The sequence below is a fragment of the Gossypium arboreum genome, chromosome 3, assembly GCF_025698485.1.
Source record: "Gossypium arboreum isolate Shixiya-1 chromosome 3, ASM2569848v2, whole genome shotgun sequence".
NCBI lineage: Eukaryota > Viridiplantae > Streptophyta > Magnoliopsida > Malvales > Malvaceae > Gossypium > Gossypium arboreum.
Genome location: NC_069072.1, coordinates 39951707 through 39973602, shown reverse-complemented (window position 1 = coordinate 39973602; position 21896 = coordinate 39951707). Strand labels below are relative to the sequence as shown.

The following is a 21896-nucleotide window of genomic DNA, read 5'->3' as shown; positions in this document are numbered from 1 at the left end:
CCCTTATGGCTACTAGATACGAGTCTAGAATCAGACTGCATTGCCCCTTAAGCAGGAGCAGGTGCATTACTTTCAACATCGTCGACTACGGCTCGATCGGGATCCATTTACTATATAAAAACACACTTTAACTGTCAAGAATCATCACACTATAGCAGTTTACATATATGGCATGTATAGCAATACTCTCAAATGCTATGTTAGTCCTAGAATTGACTAAACTGTAACTCTGATACCAATTAAATGTAACACCCCTAACCCGTATCTGTCGCCAAAATAAGGTTATGAGGCATTACTGAACAATACACATCGTTCACATACATAACATATACATTTATGCATTCATATATAAAATCCATTCAAATCATTCACATTGTCCCTTTTAAGGCTCTACGAGACCTTAAAACATGCTTAGAAGTGGTTCGGGACTAAACCGACAACATTTGCAAAGTTTGAGAAACATAGAAAATTTTTCAACATTTAAGGGTTATAGTCCTATGTTAACAGGCCGTGTGCCTCACACGGCTACCAGACACGCCCGTGTCATAGGCCGTGTGAAAACAGAGCATAGACATTGACTTGCACCACACGACTAATGACACGCCCGTGTGTCATGGCCGTGGGAAAACTGGAGGGGTTACTGACTTGGGTCACACGGCTGACCACACACCCATGTGCCAGCCTGTATGCCACACACGACTAGTAAACACGCCGTGTGTCCTAGTCATGCCAAACCTGTAGGGTATACTAACTTTAATTCGAAGGGTTACCCTAGGGGATACTCGGCCATGTCGCATGACAATGTGTCGCACACGGCTGAGACACACGCCCGTGTCTCTGCCTGTGTGGACAAAAATAGACTATTTGTAAAGCCAATTTGCCACCCTTCTTTCATACATACAAAAGTAACCTATATGGTACCATTACAATACATATTTTAGCAACCAAAACATGCTATTCCATTCACGTATCATGCTATCTATCCACAACCATTTCAACTACTCAATTCCATATTCAAAAACATACCTAATTAATATGCCAAAATCATCAAGACTTACTTAAGTTCTAAATGCATTTCCTCATCAAATTATTATCTATATCATGAGACAAATTGCACCATATCATCATCTCAAAATCAAACCACAATATGCCAATTTTCCAAGCATTAATACATCATCTAATAATTAACCAAATGAACAACCATTTAGCTATATCAACAACTATGGCAAACATACCAAAACAAACCAACATATAAGGCATTATATACGTCACATATATCATTTATCAAACATATAATTAAAGCCAACTTAAATAGCCATACACACCTACATTTATAAGCCAAATCTCATGGCTAATATCATAACTCAAAAGATACCAAGATGACACTAGCCTATACATGCATATTCCATATATACATAGCTCCCAAAAGTACCAACGAAATGATCGATAGTATGATGATGTTTCCCAACGACCCCCGAGCCCGAGCTAGCTTCAATAATCTATAAAAATAGGGAAAGAACACACAAAGTAAGCTTCAAAAGCTTAGTAAGCCATATACAAATAAAGTAATCAAATGAGTTTTTGCATATCAATTCTAATATACTAAACATAGCTAATCACTTTCAAATTCACAAACCTTTCTCATTGAACATATATTCAATATCTTAATCGAATTCATCACATACTTCCCCTTTTCAATACTCGTGTGAATTTCATACGTACCTGAGCCACTTAGCTCATTCACATATTCTTTCTCGACTTGACTTTGTCCGTTGAACCATTCGGAATCATTAAGGATACTCGAAAATCACATAAGCTCATACAATGCCATATCCCAGATATGGTCTTACATGTTATCACATATTGATGCCACTGTCCCAGATATGGTCTTACATGTAATAAGGTTTTGTTATTTTTTTATTATTTCTTCTACTTTATTGATTTTCTTTCCGTTCGTTTGGTTGCATGGGTCTTACACGTGTCTTGCATGGTTTTGTACTATATTGCAAGCAAACCATTAATGGTATTTCTTGTTTTATTTGACTTTTTAACGTTACCCTCTCTGAGGGTTTCTTTATGTTTCAAGGGGCATAAAATGCATGAAAATTACAAGTTTTAATGATTTTCTCTACCTGCTCAATTTCTACTGTTTTATTGTCAAATAGCCATTAGTTTTTTGGGTTTCATTGGTTTGTTGGTTTCCTGCTGTAGTTTTTTGGTGCTTTCTTGCTAGTTCGCCCTTCTTGTTGCTCGGGGATAGAAGTTTGATGGGGGTGTTGTTCGCACTTGAGCCAAGGTGTTATAGGTTGATTCTTCTTGTTGTTTCATGTTTCATTCTTCGTTTTCTTACATGGTTCTCTCTCTTTTTGAAGCACGAGGTTGGGTGTTTAATGGTGGATGTTTTTGTAGGGTTTTAAGGATCTTTCTTTGGTATTGTTTTAGACTGGTACCGCGCTTCGTTTTCCTTTGTTTTCATGGTTTATTTTGCATCTTTCCCTGGCTGGGTATTTGCTTTCTGTCCGGAGGAGTGCTTCATTTTCTCCTTGTTCTTGACCCACTTCTTGATACGGTGTGAGAAGGATTAGGTTTCCTTCTTGTCATAAAGTTTTTTTGCTGAAATTATCGGGGTTTGGGGAACTCCGCAACTGTTAGGGAGCTAAAGCAAATGATTGCTGCTTATAAACCTAATATTATTTTCCTAAGCGAAACTAAGATGAGTGCTAATGATTTCTGTCAAGTCCAAAATAGATGCAGGATGCAGAGTGGTTTAGCAGTGAACTCAGAAGGACTCAGCGATGGTCTTACATTAATGTGGGAGGAAGGAATGGATGTTACCATTCAAAGCTTCTCTAAGTACCACATTGATTCCATGGTTCAGTTGAAAAATCAGTCTAACATCTGTGTGACATGCGAATCCAAATTTAAGAAGTAATTCATAGGAAATGCTGGAAAGGGTTGGTGGTTTGGTTAGAGAGGATTGGGTGGTTGGGGGGACTTTAATGCGATCCTGAATGAAGCTGAAAAAGACGGAGGGCGGCGGAAGGTGAAGGCATATATGGATGAGTTCAAAAACGTTCTTTCCAATTTAGCTCTAGTTGATATTAAACCTGTTAGAGGGTGGTTTACTTGGGTCAATAACAGAAGTGGGGGAAACATGATAAATGAAAGGGACAGATTTATTACCTCAGTGTCTATGATTGAGAAATACCCAATTATGACCTCTAGAGTGGTGCGGCAAACACAGTCCGATCATGATGCTCTCATATGGGACATGTGGGGTAGTAAGACTAAAGAGTACCCTAGAGAACAAAGATTAAATTTTAGATTTAAAGAATACTGGGTTATGGATGGTGAGGCTAAAAATGTTATTAGTAGTGAGTGGAATCGGGAATCTACAAATTATGTCAACAAGCTTGAGAAGATTCAGGGAGTACTTGGCCGGTGGCAGAGGGATAAATATGGGAAAATGAAGAATGATATGCGTAAGTTGGAAAGTAAAATTGATAGGGTCATCAACTCTGAAAGAAGGGATGAAAGTACGATCATACTAAGGGAGATGAGGAGCAGACTCAGCCAACTTTACGCTAGGGAAGAAAAATAATGGGCTCAAAGGTCAAGGTCTCAATGGTTAAGAGATGGGGATAGGAATACGAGATATTTTCATGCTAGGGTTACAGGTCGGTTAAAGAAAAACACTATTGAGAAGCTTAAGAATGAGGATGGGTTATGGGTGACTGACAGTAAGGATATTAGTGATGTGGCTAAAAACTACTTTTGAAGGCTTTTTCGGTCAAATGGTCAGAATGTTGAGAACCATGATATGGAGTATATTCACGAATGTGTTACTATAGAGACAAATGAGAGGCTTATGATGGACTACACGGAAAACGAAGTTCTTCAAGATATTAAACAAATGAACCCTCATAAAGCTCCTGGGATTGATGGTCTATCAGGAAGTTTTTTCAAACACCATTGGGAGATTGTTGGAAATGAAACTATTCAATTCTGTCTGGACATTCTTAATGGCAAAAAAGATATATCTGATATTAATGAGACAATGATTATATTAATTCCAAAAATTCGTGATCCATGTCAAATTACTAACTATCGACCCATTAGTTTATGTAGGTTTATTTACAAGATCGTTTCAAAGGTTCTGGCTAATCGGCTTAAAGTTGCCCTCTTGAGATGCATCAGTCAGAATCAAAGCGCGTTCGTACTAGGAAGAATGATACATGATAATATCTTAATCGCACATGAACTCTTACATTACCGGTAAAGCTCTAAAAATGGCCCAAATAAAGGGTTAGTAATCAAGATTGATATGACTAAAGCATATGACCGAGTGGAATGAGATTTTATTGAGAAAGTAATGAAGAAAATGGGGTTTGCTGAGAAGTGGATAGACAAAATTATGAGCTGCGTCCGGTCGGTAAGATACTTAGTTAAGTGTAATAATTTTTTATCGGACATTATTATTCCCAAGAGAGGTCTCCGTCAAGGGGACCCTCTATCCCCTTATTTGTTTCTATTCTGTATGGAAGCCTTGTCAAGGATGCTGATACAAGCTCAGTATAAAAAGTCTTTAAAAGGAATCAGGACTAATATTAAAGGACTCAGGGTTAATCACTTATTTTTTGCTGATGATGCCCCATTGTTTGTTAAAAATAAGAGAAGTGATATTAACTATCTTATTCATATACTGAAGGTTTTTGCTAATGTCATAGGATAAGAAATTAATTATGAGAAATCTATGGTTCTTTTTAGTTCTAATATTCCTAGAGAACAGAGACACAATTTCAGTGTAATTCTTGGCATGAAGGTGGTTGAGAAGCTGGATAACTATATTGGTCTTCCTCTTCCTATTGGAAAAAAGAAAATAGTGGCTTTCCAGGAGATTATTAACAATATGTCATGCAAATTAAACAGTTGGACCAAGAGGCTCCTTTCATTTGGTGGTAAGGAAGTCTTCATCAAAGCAGTTCTTCAGTCCATTCCAACATATGCGTTGTCGATCTTTAAGGCTCCTAGAGGTGTGCTGGACGACATACAATCAAAGCTGAGTAGAGCTTGGTGGACGGGCAAAGAAAAAGGCAGATTTTGGGCGATGGTTCCGTGGAAAACTTTGTGTCACCCGAAAGGTATGGGTGGAATTGGCATAAGGGACATCAGACTTTTCAACTTGGCTCTTCTGGGGCGGCAAGTCTGGAGGCTTGTTAGTAACAAAGACACCCTGTGTTTTAAAGTCTTATCGACTAAGTATTTCCCCGACAACAATATCTTTCATTCCAAGAAGACTGAAAAAGTGTCCTTTACACGAAATAGCATTGTGGCTACAGAAAATATCCTTAAAGATGGGTTCGGGTGGCAGGTAGGAAATGGAAATAAGATAAACATAAGGGAAGACAATTGGGGGATAGAAGGCTTAAACGGTGGAACTTTTAATATGGATATGACCGATCCGAATGATAGTAGTGTGGTTGACCTATGGATTAAGGAACAGAAAAGCTGGAACAGGGATAAAATCTATAAGATGTACTGGCAGGATTGGGGGGATAAAATTTATAACCTCCCCATTGGGAGAATTGACCATGATGATAGAATAATATGGTTTCATAATTGTATGGCTGTTACACCTCAAAGTCTACTTACTTCTGGTTGCTGTTGAAAGAGTTGGGATTTGGCCCACACAGATTTTTTTGGAAAGCACTATGGAAGCTTGATACCTTACCGAAGATATGGGTATTTACTTGGCGAGCGGGACATGAAATTCTCCCAACAAATAGTAAAATTGCTTCCATCAGACAGGGCTTTGAAAAGGGATATCCGAGATGTGGAGCCGAGACATAAACGGTGTTACATGCTTTAAAAGACTGCCCGATGTCGAGTGCAGTTCTCTCGATAGGAGGATTGTCCAAGAGCTTTATCAAAAAGAAATATGACCATTGCATTGATTGGTTGGAAGACATGATACGTGTCTTTGACAAAAGAGCTATGGCCGACTTAATGACAACATTAGGAATTGCTAGAATAATAGAAATAACAATATCTTCAGGGGAAAAGAAGAGGAGGCTCAGCTAATATAGGAAGGAGCAAGCAACCTGAACAAGGAATTTCGAACTTGTAACACGTCAAATGCTCCATTAATTTCACATAATGTCTTAGAGAAACAGTGGGTTAAACCTCCAAAGGGCTTTACTAAAATAAATTTTGATGCTACAGTTGGTGGAAACAGAATCGGGCATGGGACTATCATAAGAGATGAAGAAGGCTTTGTTTTAGGAGGCGGTGGGGGTTTTAAAGAGGGAAGGCTGTCGGTGGAAGAGGCTGAATGCATGGCCTTTGAAGAAAGCATTAAAGTGGCGCGTAAATTAAAAATAAATGGTCAAGTTCTTTTTGAGACGGACCACGTTGGGTTGGTCAATAGGCTAAGCAATATAGCCAATGACGTCACAAATATAGGCACCCAAATTAAGGAATGCACAATAGCTTTCAATTTGTTTCAATCAGCCAAGTTAATTTGGATCGTTCGGTCTTGTAATAATGTAGTCCATTTACTTTGTAAAAAATGTATAGTGAAGGCAAAAACTATTTTTTTATATGGATTATCCATCGGAAATCCACGAAGCTGTAATTTGTGATGTTACGTAATAATATGAGGTGACCCTTGTGGTCGTTTTTTGTTAAAAAAAAAAGTGAATTTCATACATACCTGAGCCACTTAGCTCATTCACATATTCTTTCTCAACTTGACTTTGCTCGATAAATCATTCGGAATCATTAAGGATACTCAAAAATCACATAAGCTCATACAATGCCATATCCCAGATATGGTCTTACATGTTATCACACATCGATGCCACTGTCCTAGACAGGGTCTTACACGTAATCGATTAACGATGCCAATATCCCAGACATGGTCTTACACGTAATTACAATACAATGTCAATGTCCCAGACATGGTCTTACACGTAATCACAATACAATGCCAATGTCCCAGACATGGTCTTACATGTAATCTCATCTCGGTAGCCTAATGTCATGACATTCGTATCCTATACTATTCCTAAGGTTCGTACGGAACTTTCGGATGTCGTAACTCTGTCAATTCTTACTCGTAATTGCTCGTTCAACATTTATAACAATTCAATTACAAATAAATTCATATAATTCAATTTAAAGACATTTATTTGCATATGAACTTACCTCGTAATCGGAATAGAAGGATCGTATCAACTATTAGATAACTTTCGATTTCTTTCGATCTAAATCCGATTTCTTTCATTCTTGATCTAAACACATTCAAAATTAACTCATTTATTCACCAAAAAATTCAATTTAGTCCACAAACACATATTTGGGCATTTTTTCACTTTAGCCCCTAAAGTTTTACATTTCTTACAATTTAGTCCCTATTTCATAAAAACACAATTTACAATAATTTCAATTAAACCCAAGCTATCCGAATTTCTATAGGATCCTTAACAGGCCAATTTTATCAATATTTTACACATTTAGCCACACATTTTCATCTTTTCACAAATTAACCCCTTTTATGAAATTTCACTAAAAATCACTTTACGAAACATGATAATCTATCATCAAAAATTCATATTTCATCATCAAATACCAAATAACACAGTAACTCATCAATGGAAACTCTCAAAATCTTTAATAATTTCAAAAATTATGACACGGGCTAGCTAGTACTCAAAGCAACGATCACAAAAACATAGAAATCTTCAAAAACTAAGCTAAAATCGTACCTCAATCAAGTAAGGAGAGTGTCGAATGTTTGAGTCCTAAAATGGCTTTCTTCTTCTCTAAATTCGATGGATGGATGCATGAAAATGATGAACATTTTCTTTTGTTTTAATTAAAACATAAGTTAATAATTAATTTACTAATTTGACCTTAGTTTAAAACATTAATAAATCACATAATATAAGACCATTAATGTCCATTAACCTTATTAATGGCATAATAACATCATAAGGACCTTTGGTTTAATAAACCATAGCATTTAGGCACTTTAACTTATAGCATGCTACTTTTGCATTTTACGCGATTAAGTCATTTTCTCAAATTAATAACTTAAACGATAAAATTAGCTCACAAAAATTTCACACATACATATTCACATGCTATAAACACCAAAAATAATATTAAAATAATTTTACGATATCGAATTTGTGATTCCGAAACCACTGTTCCAATTTAGCTAAAACCGGCCTGTTACAGCTGGTCAATGATGGCCCGACAGTTTCAATCAAGCCACTAAATAGACCGTCGGCTCAATTTCATATATCGGGCCCGATTCAACCAGTTTTTGTGTCTTGGTCTCAATTTTAGGCTCCCAGGCCTAATCTACGATATTAGATCCAATTTTTAAGTTCAATTACCCATTTGGTCAGTTGTCTGACTTGAAAAGTAACTTCCAAAAATATCATATTAGTTTTAATTAATGTGATTAAGTTAATTTTACTTGATCAAAATTAATATTTCCAAAAATCACTTAGATTTTTCAAATTAATTTTTCAAGAAAATTCTTTAATCAAATTCTTTAGTTGAACAATTCTTAGAACCACTTAATTTAATTCCACATTGAATAAATCGACTCAATTAAATTATTCCCAAAGTTGTAGAATTTTCTTCTAATTCAAATGCAATCCGATCAAGTTTTTTTTGAGCTAACGGAGGGACAAATCAGACATATACAATTAGGCTCTACTGATTGCAATTATGTCTAGAAGCATCGTTCTGATAATTTGCAATTGCTTAATGATGGAGTCAGTCCATAAAAAGTACCGTGATTGAAAACTCCTTATTGTATACTATTTACAAAAGCAATTCATCCAACTGCTTTGTCCAATGACCTCGTCATGTGTGTATTACCCTTATATGATATCCCTGCTTCCTTTGAGTTAAATTTGTTCACTCAATACAATCCTATTTTATCTCATTGTCAACATTGTGCATTCTTAATGATTAATATGATCATTGTCAACAAATACTGTGATAAATTGCTTGTTTAAGAACAAGTAACCCGTGATCACGTTTCATATTTATCAATTCACACAATGCCAATGAGAGGATACCATTAACTCTTTAATTGAGATATGAATTCCACTGTTGCTAGTAAAGCCATGCCATACACAAGTCATGTACCCAACATACCGATTATGGGCTCGATCATCTTTAGAGCATAAGCTTCCACTTATACCAAAACACATGAGTTGCATACGCATGGTCAATTACTAACTCAAGATTTAGGTAAATCACATGGTGAACGTCACAAGTGAATTAATTCACAAATGGATTCAGAATAAATTCATCTTAGGTCTAGTCCAATGTATCATTCTACCAATAAATACATGTATGTCTCTACTTATAGAGTTAACTGCTCTGATAACTAAGACTAGTCATCTTCCTAATTTGAATTGTAGACGACATAATAATCATTCTCAATATTGGAATCAAATGCTCACTTTGATTCTTTTACGAGATTACGGACTCATTTAAATTATCTACTAAAGTAAGTTGTCTTTCTTGCAATGTAAACGTTCTTTACAATGCCACTTATCTTCAGTTTGAACTTTAGACAATCAATGAGCTAATATTTACTTGTCACAATTTTTTATGCATGCAAAATATAAAAGATAGAAAATACAAAAGACATAATAATGAAATGTGAAATTAAATTTATTTATTTATTCCTCGTTCAAATAAATAGAAAACAGTTACATATTTACTATAATATAGGCATATTTCCCAACAATGTACTCCCTAGACATCCTTGATTCTATCCACTCCTCTCCGATTTTCTTTTCATTTTATTTTTAGCAAATTAGGATAGAATTCAGTCTAAAATAAATATTAAATGAAGTATAAAATGAACAAGTGTGGGCAGTAGCCTAATGGTTCAGTATTCTCCCTTTTTCTCTTGCGTCTTAGGTTCAAGTCACACCAAACTCTTCCCTATTTTGATTTTTAAATTCGGCAAGAAGGGATTAACCAAACAGTCCCTAAAATTTAGAAAACCCTAGGTATTCAATCTCTTTTCCTAATCACAATAGAACTATGGTTTCCTTTTCCAATTAAACAAAAATTTTGCTTTATTTTTCCCTATTTCTATTTCCTTTTCTTTGCTAATATTTTTCTCTTCAATTGCTAAAATTGCTTCTATTTCTCGAATTAAAATCAATCCCGAGCATGAATCATTTTCCATCGATTGTTGAATTTATTGCTGTTAACCTCTTAATTCTCATCAAAAGTTTGGTAAGTACTTTAGTTTCAATTAGTAGAACTCGTAAATTCTAAAATAGCATTGTTTCTCGTTAATCTTCCAATTCGATTACAAATTTCACCAAAAATCTTGATAATCTTGAAATTTGTTATTGATTCATGCGTAAATCTCGTTTGAAGCCCATTCTAGGTACCTCGGATCAAATTCAAGTGAAAGGAATGACCTTCGAGATTTTGATGATAAGTATGTGTTTTTTTACAAGTGAATCAGGGCAAATTGTGCCTCGAAATAGAGCTATACAGGCGTGTGGGCCACGAGTGGACCACACGATAATGTTCTCCTAAAACCTTAGGAAATTTGTTTCTCACATGGCCTACCACACGGTCATGTCTCCCTTGAAGGTTGAATTTACGAATGCCACGCGACCATAATCTATTACATGGCCTAGCCACATGGCTGTCTACCCCCTCCACATAGTCTAAAGTTTCCCACACAGTCCGGTTACACGGTCATGTGTCCCTTAATTCTTAGGTTTTATAGTTTTTTCTAGTATTTTTTAAACTATTCAATTTAGCCCCTGCATGATCCTTGAACTATTTTTTATAATTTTATCTCTTACAATTAGGCCCCTGATATTTTGATTAATATGGAACCTATGATTTGGTTAATTAGATTATTTCTGTTTATGCATAATATGTGATTGAAACTTGTTTACTGTCATGAGATTATTGATGTAGTGTCATTATTACTCATACTATGATATTATTGATTGCATGAACAACATGCCTACTCTTATTGATAAACTGAAACCACTACTACTGTTAAAACAGAGTACAAGTTATGTTACATCCCAAAAACCGAGCTAGAAGAAATTGGGTTAGTGAAACCAAGAGTGGCCACATCCTATTTTGAATTAAGGTTGTGAAAATTATGTCAAGTACTTTGTTATGGTTCAATTGTTAAAAGTTGTGTTTGTGTGTGATAGGTCATGTGTTTAAATCCCTTTCCTTAAATTTTTTTAATTTTTGTTTCAACCTCTGACTTTGAAGACCTAACTTATATGTTATTTTCTCTCAACTGATGTTAAGAATGAGTTTGTTGGTTTAGTGGTAAGACTTCAACTTACCCTTTGGTCTTATAGTCGAATCCTTATGTATGTAAAGTGAAAAATTATTTTTGTTTTAAACTCCATGAAAAAAAATCTAATATGGATAGTTAATAAGGGTTAGTGCGTAGTTCTTTTTTTAAAAATATAACAATTAATCCCTAAAACCACTTCCTTTTTTACCGTCTATCACCCCACTCCTCTTTTTCACTTTTCTTTTTTTCTTTTCCCTTTTTATTTTCCTTTTTGTTCTTTCTTTCTTTTCTTCATTCTGTTGAATTCTTGCTTGTCACCATCTTATTTTCTTTTGTGAATGTGCGTGATATTTGTTTATGTGATCCTGGCCCAAGCATCGCGTAAATATCGTTAAACTATCTTTTGATATTCAATTTATAATTCGTTCCTTGGACAAGGTAAGAGTTGTAATGGTGTTTAATTTTTCGTACTTCGTTGCTTTGAAATTTTCTGTGATCTTTGGTTAGGCGAAGTGTGCAGGATACGTGATTCTTTGGTGATTTAGATACTGTTTTGAACGCTAATTTTATGGGGTAAGCACTCGAATGTTAATTTTTTAGGACTGATTTTTAGTAAAAAAATGATCAAATTAAGTATTTGTTTTATCTATTAGTTGTTGAATGGTATGATTGTATGTTGTATGTAGGATTCAAGAGTGTTCTAAAGTGTGGTCAATCATAAATAACATTAGGTGTGTGATCTAACCCGAAACATCGATTAGAACTTGAAGAAACTTGAAAACAAATGTTGTTTTCAAAACTACTTTATGTCACACAACCATGTGGCTGGCTGTGTGCCCAGGTCATATAGAGCACACGAGCCTGTGTGATTACACATGCAATTCAAGTAGGTCGTGTGCCTGTCCGTGTGGAGCACATGGACGTGTGTGATTACACAATTTGGATAGGTAGGCTGTGTGGGCGACACCGGCTGTCTTGTTGGGTCGTGTAGGCCCATTTTTTTTGGAAATTTTCACCTAGTCCTTTTGACTCATAAATTCATAATTAAACCTTCCGTAAGGTCCGTTTAGCTTAAATAAGACTCAAAATGTGACATATGTTAATAATGGTTAGTATGTGATATAGCTAAGGTAGGCAAAAAACTTATGTACGATCTATGTTCTGATAACTTCGAAAGTATAATTATGTGTAAAAACATGCATAATACTTGTATATATAATAACGGGTAGTATAAGCAATATGGTATGTTATCATCTATAAAAAGAAATATGTTTATGTATTCATGTCATACTATTCATGTGATATGTACATATGTTATTACGATTATGCATGTGCATTGGGGTAGGTTTTGCTATGATAGAGAAAGTGTTTTCTGGTAGTACTACTGCAATTCTGGTGGTTAAATTGCAATATCTTTCTGGCAGCTCAATTACACCTTTATGAATGGCATACAACCACGATCAAGTGTGATTGGATGAATGGACCCTTGTAGTCTTATTTGGTGTAATTAGTTGGACAGTGTTGGTATGTAGCAGATGGGATAGGATTTGTTCTGATATGATATATGTTTTTGAAAATATGACATTCTGATCTGGTATATGCTTCTGGAAATATGACATTTTGATTTGATATATGTTTCTGGTAATGTGACATTTTGATATAATATTTGTATATGTGTACATCATAAGTAAAATTTTGCGCTGGTATCTACATTTGTATATGTTATAAGAAAATTCTATGTGTTGGCTGAATCACACACTAGGCTTCTAACTCACTCATTTGTTTAATATGTTTCAAGTGATCTTCAGACTTAGGACCGGACGACTTGCGGAAGCTTGGATTGTTTTCTCGGCTAATTAAATATGGTGATTTACATTAGTAATTTATCCGAACTTTTGGGACTGTAATATGTTTTTGGGCATTGAATTGGTTTTTTTTTATTCGTCAGCATTTGATATTTTAAACGTAAAAACTGAAAAAAGTGCACAGGTTAACAAACTAAGATTTGGATTTCAAAATTGAAACTTTGAAAGTTTTCCGTTGCATAATTAAGTAATCACCTAAGTGTTTTTCTATAAATAAATAGTTTTTAACAAATGTTAGCATGAATTAGAAATGATTTGCCCAAAATTGATTCTTTCAAAGCAAACAAATTTGAATTCAAATTCTGGGTTTGAAATAAGTGTTTCCGAACTTAACTTTTTCTTAAACATTTGTGAGAGTTCTGCTAAATTTTATGCTTTTGAAACACGCAACTAAGTTAATTAAATAAAAAAATTTTAAACAAGTTAATGTAATTCCTCAAGATTCGGTCATAACGTCTAGGTCGAGTTTGGGGTGTTACATGTTATGCATGTCTACTATTTCTGTATTGTACTATTAATAACATGCCATACTGCATTGCATAGGGTGGGACACTTTGAAAGGAGAAAGTATTGGCAGTTTTAACTGCAAACACTGGTGGTTTATCCATAAATTACTAGTAGTGTTAATCTGCAAACCCGTTGTGTATTCACAACTATTGGTAGTGTATTAACTTGCAAGCACTCGTGGTTTATCCACAACTTATACGGGTACACTACAGGAAAACAGACTTTTAGCGGCATTTTTTTGCCTTTAGTGGCGCTTTTAAGTGCAGCTAGAACTATTTGCAGCGTTTTCACAAGCGCCGTAAAAAAGCCGCTATAGAAGATGCCGCAAAAATTTACGGCTTTTATTTAAAAAAATGCCACAAAAGATCATGAATTTTAGCAGCATTTGTGATAAAAGCGCCGCTAAAAGTCATGGCTTTTAGCGGCGTTTTTGTTACAAATGCCGCTAATTTTGGCAGATTTTTAGTGTACATTTTTCACCAATATCCAACCCTTCCTGCATTAAATCCAACCAAAAACAACAAATATAACATGAAATCCAACCAAAAATAGCAAATGTAGCATAAAAATACAACAAAAAATGTTAAATGAAAATGATACTTCGATGTAAATTAATAAATGAAGTATAACTCAAAATATTCTTACAATAATGTTAAATGTGACAATGTTAAAAATATTCTTACAAGGAGAAAACAAATGTCTAAGATGGAGGCTTTTGCGACTGTTGAAACATCTTCATCATATGCTGAAGCTGTAGCTGGAGCTCATCGTACTTTCTGCTCTGCTCTGCTGCCATCGCTGTGCCTCTACCTCCCTTACTGCTGCCGCTGCCTCTGCCTCCCTCGCTACTGCATCTGCTCTAAGTTATTGCTAGAGTTTTTCGTATTTTCTTTCAACCTCAGCAATTTGCTCAACTGTGCTCGCTTGCATCTGAGCTATCTAGTCTCTTAACCTCTGAACTTCAGCTTGAGCTTGACTCCCGGAAGGCATGTATTGCTGGGAGCCGGATCCAAAATATTGGGTCGGGGTAACACCAAATCCTTGAAATCAAACCCGATCATTCCTTTCAGGACCCAAAACTTCAGTAATAATTCTGTTATCAATGTTCTCAAGATTAAAAGAACTATCAGTCGAAGCAATCGCTTCATACTCCGCCTTCTTCTCCTTTAGTTTCTCTTAATAAATCAATCAAAGAGTTAAAAACGAAATATATATAAAAAGGAATGCAACATAACTTAACATTATTTAAAGCTACTAACGACGAATTAAACCATTAAAATTAAACATTAAAATTATTTATAATAAATCAAATTTTATTAAGTAAATAAACCATAATTTGTCCAGCTTCGTATGTCATAGGAGATCCAGCTTTCTTCCTATGCGTAATCTCAAAAAGCTGAAGGCATCCAACTCTTTGACCAGACGAGACTTCCTACAACATAGTAGTAAAAATATTATTTAATAGTAGAAAGTCATTAATATTTGATAGAATTAATAAATTCTTAATACCTCGGCCTCAGCTACAGAAGCGAAACTTTTCGACCCTGTCGTGTGTGTGAATTTTTATTTTTGCCTACTGCTTGTTCCATGTAACACCCCAAACCCGTGACCGTCACCGGATTTGACCACAAGGTGTTACCGGGCTTACTTCCCTTATTTCTCTCTTGGAAATAATTAATTTCTGTTCCGGGCAGGCTGGCTAACTGCGTCACTGTTACCTTAAAAATCATATCTCGAGTTCCAGAACTTGAAAATCAGTTTCGTAAATTTTTCCTGAAACTAGACTCATAATTCCATCTACACATTTTTTTCTAGAATTTTTGGTCGAGCAAATTAGTACAGTTTATTAGTTAAAGTCTCCCCTGTTTCAGGGTTCGACTACACTGACCTTTTCGCACTACGACTTGGATATCTTCCTGTACAGGGCTCCAAAACTCATTAAGTTTGTTTCTAAAGAAACTAGACTCACAAAGAAATCTGTACATATAGCGTATGACTTCTAATTCTCTCTGGTTAATTTATAGTGAATTTTCAAAGTCGGAGCAGGGGATCCAGAAACCGTTCTGGCCCTGTTTCACGAAAACCTGATTATCTCTTAAAATCCGACTCATATGACCGTTTCGTTTCTTCCGTATGAAAGTAGATTCATCAGGGTTAAATTTCATAATTTATTCACTATTTAATTCTACTTCTACTATTTTTAGTGATTTTTCAATCTCACATCACTGCTGCTGTCAGCATCTGTTACTAAGGCAAATAATGCCTATTTCATAATTCCTCCATGACCCAACTAATCATCCATCATTCATATCACAAATTATGACCACCTTATCAAAATTGAGATTTTTAAGACTCATGAATAAGTGTTTTGGAACCAAATCCATCCAACCATATGGGCCATTTTCGCATGGCTAAAGTTTACAACCCAAATTTCAACAAAACAAAATAGCCTATACATGCCAAATGTTCTCCTAGATCGACTAAGAAGACAATACCAAAGATTGCTTGCGGTGTGATGACTTCGTTGACGGTTCCGAGCATACAAAAGAGACGAGTCCACGAGACCTAAAATGGGTGACAAGAAAACACCGAGTGAGTTTATAACTCGAGAAGTCATAAGCACTTTACAATTATCCATTAGCTAAATTCATCACAAAGTGAAACAATGAAACAAGGCTAATTGTTCCATCCATATCGAACTATACCATAGTTCCTTAGACCTTTCGGTTCAATCTCGTACCAAGTCATACATTCACATTTCATATTCTATTCAATAAGATATTTGAGTCATTTTTATACACCAACTCATTTTCACCACAATCATACAATTGTAATCATCACATAGATTTAAAGCTTACCAAGCTCAACCCGAGCATGACCATAGTGCCCATTCGCCATGAGCTCAAGGTACTTACCCGATCCGCTGTCCGGGATTAACTCGATAATGTCGCACACTTAGTGCCAATTGTAACGCAAGAGTATATAGTGAATCCGCACACTTAGTGCTATATATTTTCAGCTCGCACACTTAGTGCTATATAATTTTCAGCTCGCACACTTAGTGCTATATATTTTCAGTTCGCACACTTAGTGCTGTACAATTTTTAAACTCGCACACTTAGTGCCAATCTTGTCACCGTGTCCATTTATACCCGCACACTTAGTGCCGAGACCAATACCTTATGCATGTTGCTGCCTTTATACATTCAACAATGGCATCATTCCATACACATACATTTTCATTTACACATCAACTCATTTAAACACAATTGCGTATATATTATGTTCATTTACATCAACACCAAATATATGCTTAATGACTTACCTTGTGTTGGGCAAATAATCCCAAGTCGGCTACTCGATGACCTTCGATTTCCCTTGTTGGACGCTCTCCTTTAGGATCTTGAGCTTAAACAATTAAATCAACCCATTCAACCACTTTGTAAAATATTTGTATCACACATTAAAATTTCATTTCATAGGATACACATGACAAATTCTTATCCTTCTACCCCATGCTTTTGAACTATTTGGTTCACAACCTTAGGCTATCACCCTATTGCCAACTATCCTAATCAAGGATAGTATCACAAGTGTGTACACCCATATGGCCGAATGTGCAAGATTAAATTCAACACCACCTATGTGCTTAATTAGGTGGCGAATATACATAAGCACATTTAGCATTTGATACATTTGGCCTTAGCATAGATTTCATTAAAAGTCCCTATTAGCCACTTCACCATCCATTATCTCATCTACTTAATATTTCATACTTATCATGCTAGCCGAATATTACTTATTTAAGTTCAACACCCTTATATACCACACTAGCACCAAATATGATATCTAATTCTTCTCTTTCTCTTTTCATCAAGACAACCTATATGAACCTTTAACTAATTCAAACTTCACCCTCTTAATGCCCATTATAGCCGAATGTACCAAGCATTTATCATTTTGCAACATGAATTCTATAGCATGGCCGAATACTCATGCACATACACACACAACAACATGAACTCAATGACCTAAAAATCTCCTTTTATTAAACATTTGAACTCACTCCTCTTCATGCTTCATTACAACAACATCAAAACACCAACCAAGAAAGACAACATCCATGGCCGAATTTCATCTCCATCAAATAGCAAAAGAAATCTAAACCATGGGCTAGGTAGAACTTAAACTAACAACTAAAGCATGCATGCATCTCATGGAATATCATCAAACATACCTTAGTCTAGCAAACACCATAGCCGATTTTTCTCAAGCTCTTCCCCCTTCTTCCCTTGCTTCTATTCGGCCAAGACTACCAAAGGATGAACAACTATTTTCTTTTCTTTCTTTCTTTGTTTTTGGTCACGGCAAAGGGGGCATCTACACATTATTATTATTTTTTTTGTTATCATCATTTTCTTTTTCCATTTCTTTAATACTAACTTTCTTATTTTATTGTTTCCTACATGCATCACTAGTCTAACATGTTGGAGACATGTTTCCACCCATAGCATGGCCGGCCATCATGCTCCAATTTGGCTAATTTGACATGCAAGGACAAACACTTTTCCACATGTATTAATAGGCCATTTAAAATTAGCCTATCATATTTCACCACGTCTCGCATTGATCCCTATTTTATAATTTCTCATACAATTGGTAAAATTAGAGAATGAAACTTCCACATGTGCATGTACACCCACAATAAGCATAGAATATAGCAATTAATTATTTTTATGACTCGGTTTTGTGGTCCTGAAACCACTTTCCGACTAGGGTCAATTTGAGGCTGTCACATTCCAACTCGCTCACGGTCTTACATAATGTAAGTATTATTACGTATATAGTAAACACTATATATCGAAAAATTTATAAGAATTTGGAAGTACGTAATACCTCTCCTTTCTTTGAATTCCATAATCTAACCGCATCTTCCCATTGGTACTTCAGCATTCCTGGCGGGACATTTTGCAATTTTTCTTTGAGGCTTATGTCTTTCTTAAAATATTGTTTTTTCAAAGTGCTTTTATGGTCTCTCCATTTTTTACCTAATGCCTTCTTGATATAGTCATCCGAGACCTCTAAAGCAAATCTCTCCTAAAAAAATACAAGTTTAGAATGTAAATATAAATGAAACTTAAACCAAAGTATTATAAATAACAATTAGATGTTTTGTTACCTTAATATTATCGAGAGCTTGATTTTTGTTGCTATCAGGCATGTGATGCCATGATTCGTAGTTGATGGGCAACATATTGGCATTCTGTGCTATAATGCCCAAATAGCCCGCTAAAAGCCGAGCTTCAGATCCAATAGGCTGACCATGACTGTTTCTACTTACTTTGACACGCTCGACAGGATTAAATCTTTAAGTAGCGTACGTCCTTGACCTCTGCGCATCCCACCACTTTCAGCTGAAAAACGATATGTTATTATTTATATTAAAAATGAAAAATAAATCAATAATAAAAGTCAACACACATTTAAAATAAACTTAACATTACTTTGAAATTCTACAGGCTCATCAAGTGTCTCCGGCACATTCGAAGATCCAATAACTGTCTATTGTTCACTATTTGCTTCTTCCGAATTTGGAGTATTCTGGACAATATTTAAATCTCGTAATCTTCTTCTACGCATTTTTCCTGCAATACACATAAAATAGTTGAAATTTTAGTAACAAATTACAAAAATAATAGTACATATAAAATAGTTAAATTATATAACATGAGCAAGATTAAAATTATAATATTACATATAATTAAAAATTGTAAAATCTTACTACATCATAATTAGTAAATATCTTCATCCACATCTTGTGAACCCATTGAAATTGTGTACTAGTACTAGGGATATTTTCATTTAAGTTTTGTTCTGGAAAAGGCAAAGTTTCTGATCTTTCAATGATGTCATCTCTACTTCCATTGCCCATGTCAAACAAGTCTCTAGGGGTGTTTCGGAGTACAACGTACCAACCCTCATTAGTTTGGATAATATTATTATATTGATAAAAAATTTATAAGTTTTAAAAACATTTAAAAATATTAAATATTAAAATCAAACATTATTAACATAAAAATTAATAAATATGATGTATTACTTTGTGATTCGCTTATTATTAGAAATATATATAAGGCATGAGATATAATTTGATGAGTAACAAAAGTAACTTTTCATTTTAAAAGCTTTTAAATCATTTTTTTGGGAAAAAAGAATAGTAATTTGATTTTTATATTAAAATAAATTTAAATAATAAGATTGAGTAGTTAGTTGAGATCATAACAGATTATAAAAGTGTTAAGGTTCGTGTTATTTATGGAATACTTTTCTATTCACCAATGATGGTGAAGCATATGCCCACTAATCAAATAAAAATTTACTACGAATATAAACTATGGCTGAGCAAAAGATAATTAAACAAATAAATCATAAGGCAAATCTAGAAATAAATTATTTACAACTTTGATTTTTATTGAATAATTTTTTAAAATGTTTCTAAAAAGGTAAGAAATGCATCCAAATTATAATACGAACATAAATTAACTTAGTGTAAATTTGAAATAAAAATAACTTTTTATTATTATCAAATGAATTTTCTTAACATTATCAACTAAATTTTCTTAACCAAATACTTTTAGTGAAATTAGAATTCTTACTTATAAATAATAATTTTTCACTACTAATAAAAAAGTTTCTATGAAAAAATAAAAAATAGAGAATACTCATTGTCATTTTCATCAATTCAAGAGATTTTGCATGTTTCTCTCTCTCTCTCTCTCTCTCTCTCTATATATATATATATATATATATATTATATTATGTTTTAAATTATAAGCTATAGATGTAGATTATAAATTTAGACAAAAATAATTTGGTTGGGTTAGCAATATCTATATGTAATTAATGAAAAGAAATACAAAAGAAATGGCGTAAAAGAAAATGAAAATGAAAGAATTTAAAATATACTTTTAAGTTTATATCATGTGGAATGTTATAGTTGACTAAAAAAATTTTAACCGATTTAATATTTTGAGGTATTTGAGTAACGAGAATAATTTAAGTATTACTACCAACAAAAAGAGAAGCTTAATATTAACAATGTGGATTAATATTAATGAGGAATAATTAATAGCAATTACCACAGTATAGGACCCAAAGCCTTACCTAAGTCAATGTGGATTGAAGCTAAGCAAATTGGATGGCAGAAAACTAGAGAAGCAGCAGAGGGATGCCGACGGAGATGTAGCAGAGGGATGCCGAAGGAAATATAGCAGAGGGCTGTCGACGATGATGCCAAGGACTACCGAAGGCGATGCAGCAGACGTAAACCTAGAATTCTTGACCACATGTCAATATTAACAAATATATATGAGTTCCAGATCAAATAAACAACCCAAGATATATGCATATTGATATATGTATATATATGCATATTGATATATATATACATTACAATCACGAGGACCAAATCATCAATTACACCATAAGGCAAGTTTTCAAGTAGGCATGAAACTGACATATTTACGAAGTATATTGAGTCTTTAATATGTGCCATTAGAGTCACTGATCATAAAAAAGTTAGTTTCATACTCTTCTAGCCTCACAATGATGTGATGTCCCAAAGGATGAGCCAAGTCTCAAAATCTCCACACAAAAACAACAATGCGTAATAGTGCTTCCTAAAATCTGATGGAAAATTCATTAAGCCTACCTTGATCCAATGAGATATTATCCATGACTCAAGAAAAGTAAGAATGCAATGTTATAGCTATCACACAAACCAATTGAGTCACTTCAATATGCATAATAAGCAGAATAAGTCAATATTAACATAACTCATACATATATAGTACATTCCAATAATTCATTCATAAGTTCACTTAATCACATCACTTCATATTTGTTAAGCACTTTATAATTCAAAACATTACTGTCGATTTTAATTTGAAGGCCGAGAAAGGTATATATGATAAACTTTGATCAACCAAAGTTTTGTACTTCTTAGCTTGCTTAATTCATCCAAAAAAAAATTTAACTGCTATCATCTGGTCCAAACAGATTTAACTCCAAACAGTAAATATATATAAATCGTAATCAATATAATAAAGAAAAAATAAAAACCTGAGATTGTGCTATCTGAAGTTCTTGTTCAAGTTGAGTTAGCTTTATTCTACTCGACTATAGTTGTTGAACATATG

General features: G+C 34.3%; 1 protein-coding gene across 1 annotated transcript; it reads left to right on the top strand.

Moving 5' to 3' along the window:
- Nucleotides 1–4753: 4753 nt before the first annotated feature.
- Nucleotides 4754–5668, top strand: LOC108475235 (uncharacterized). Its single transcript, XM_017777215.1, has one exon. The coding sequence runs from the start codon at nt 4754–4756 to the stop codon at nt 5666–5668; it is 915 nt and encodes a 304-aa protein (XP_017632704.1).
- The last annotated feature ends 16228 nt before the right edge of the window (nt 5669–21896 follow it).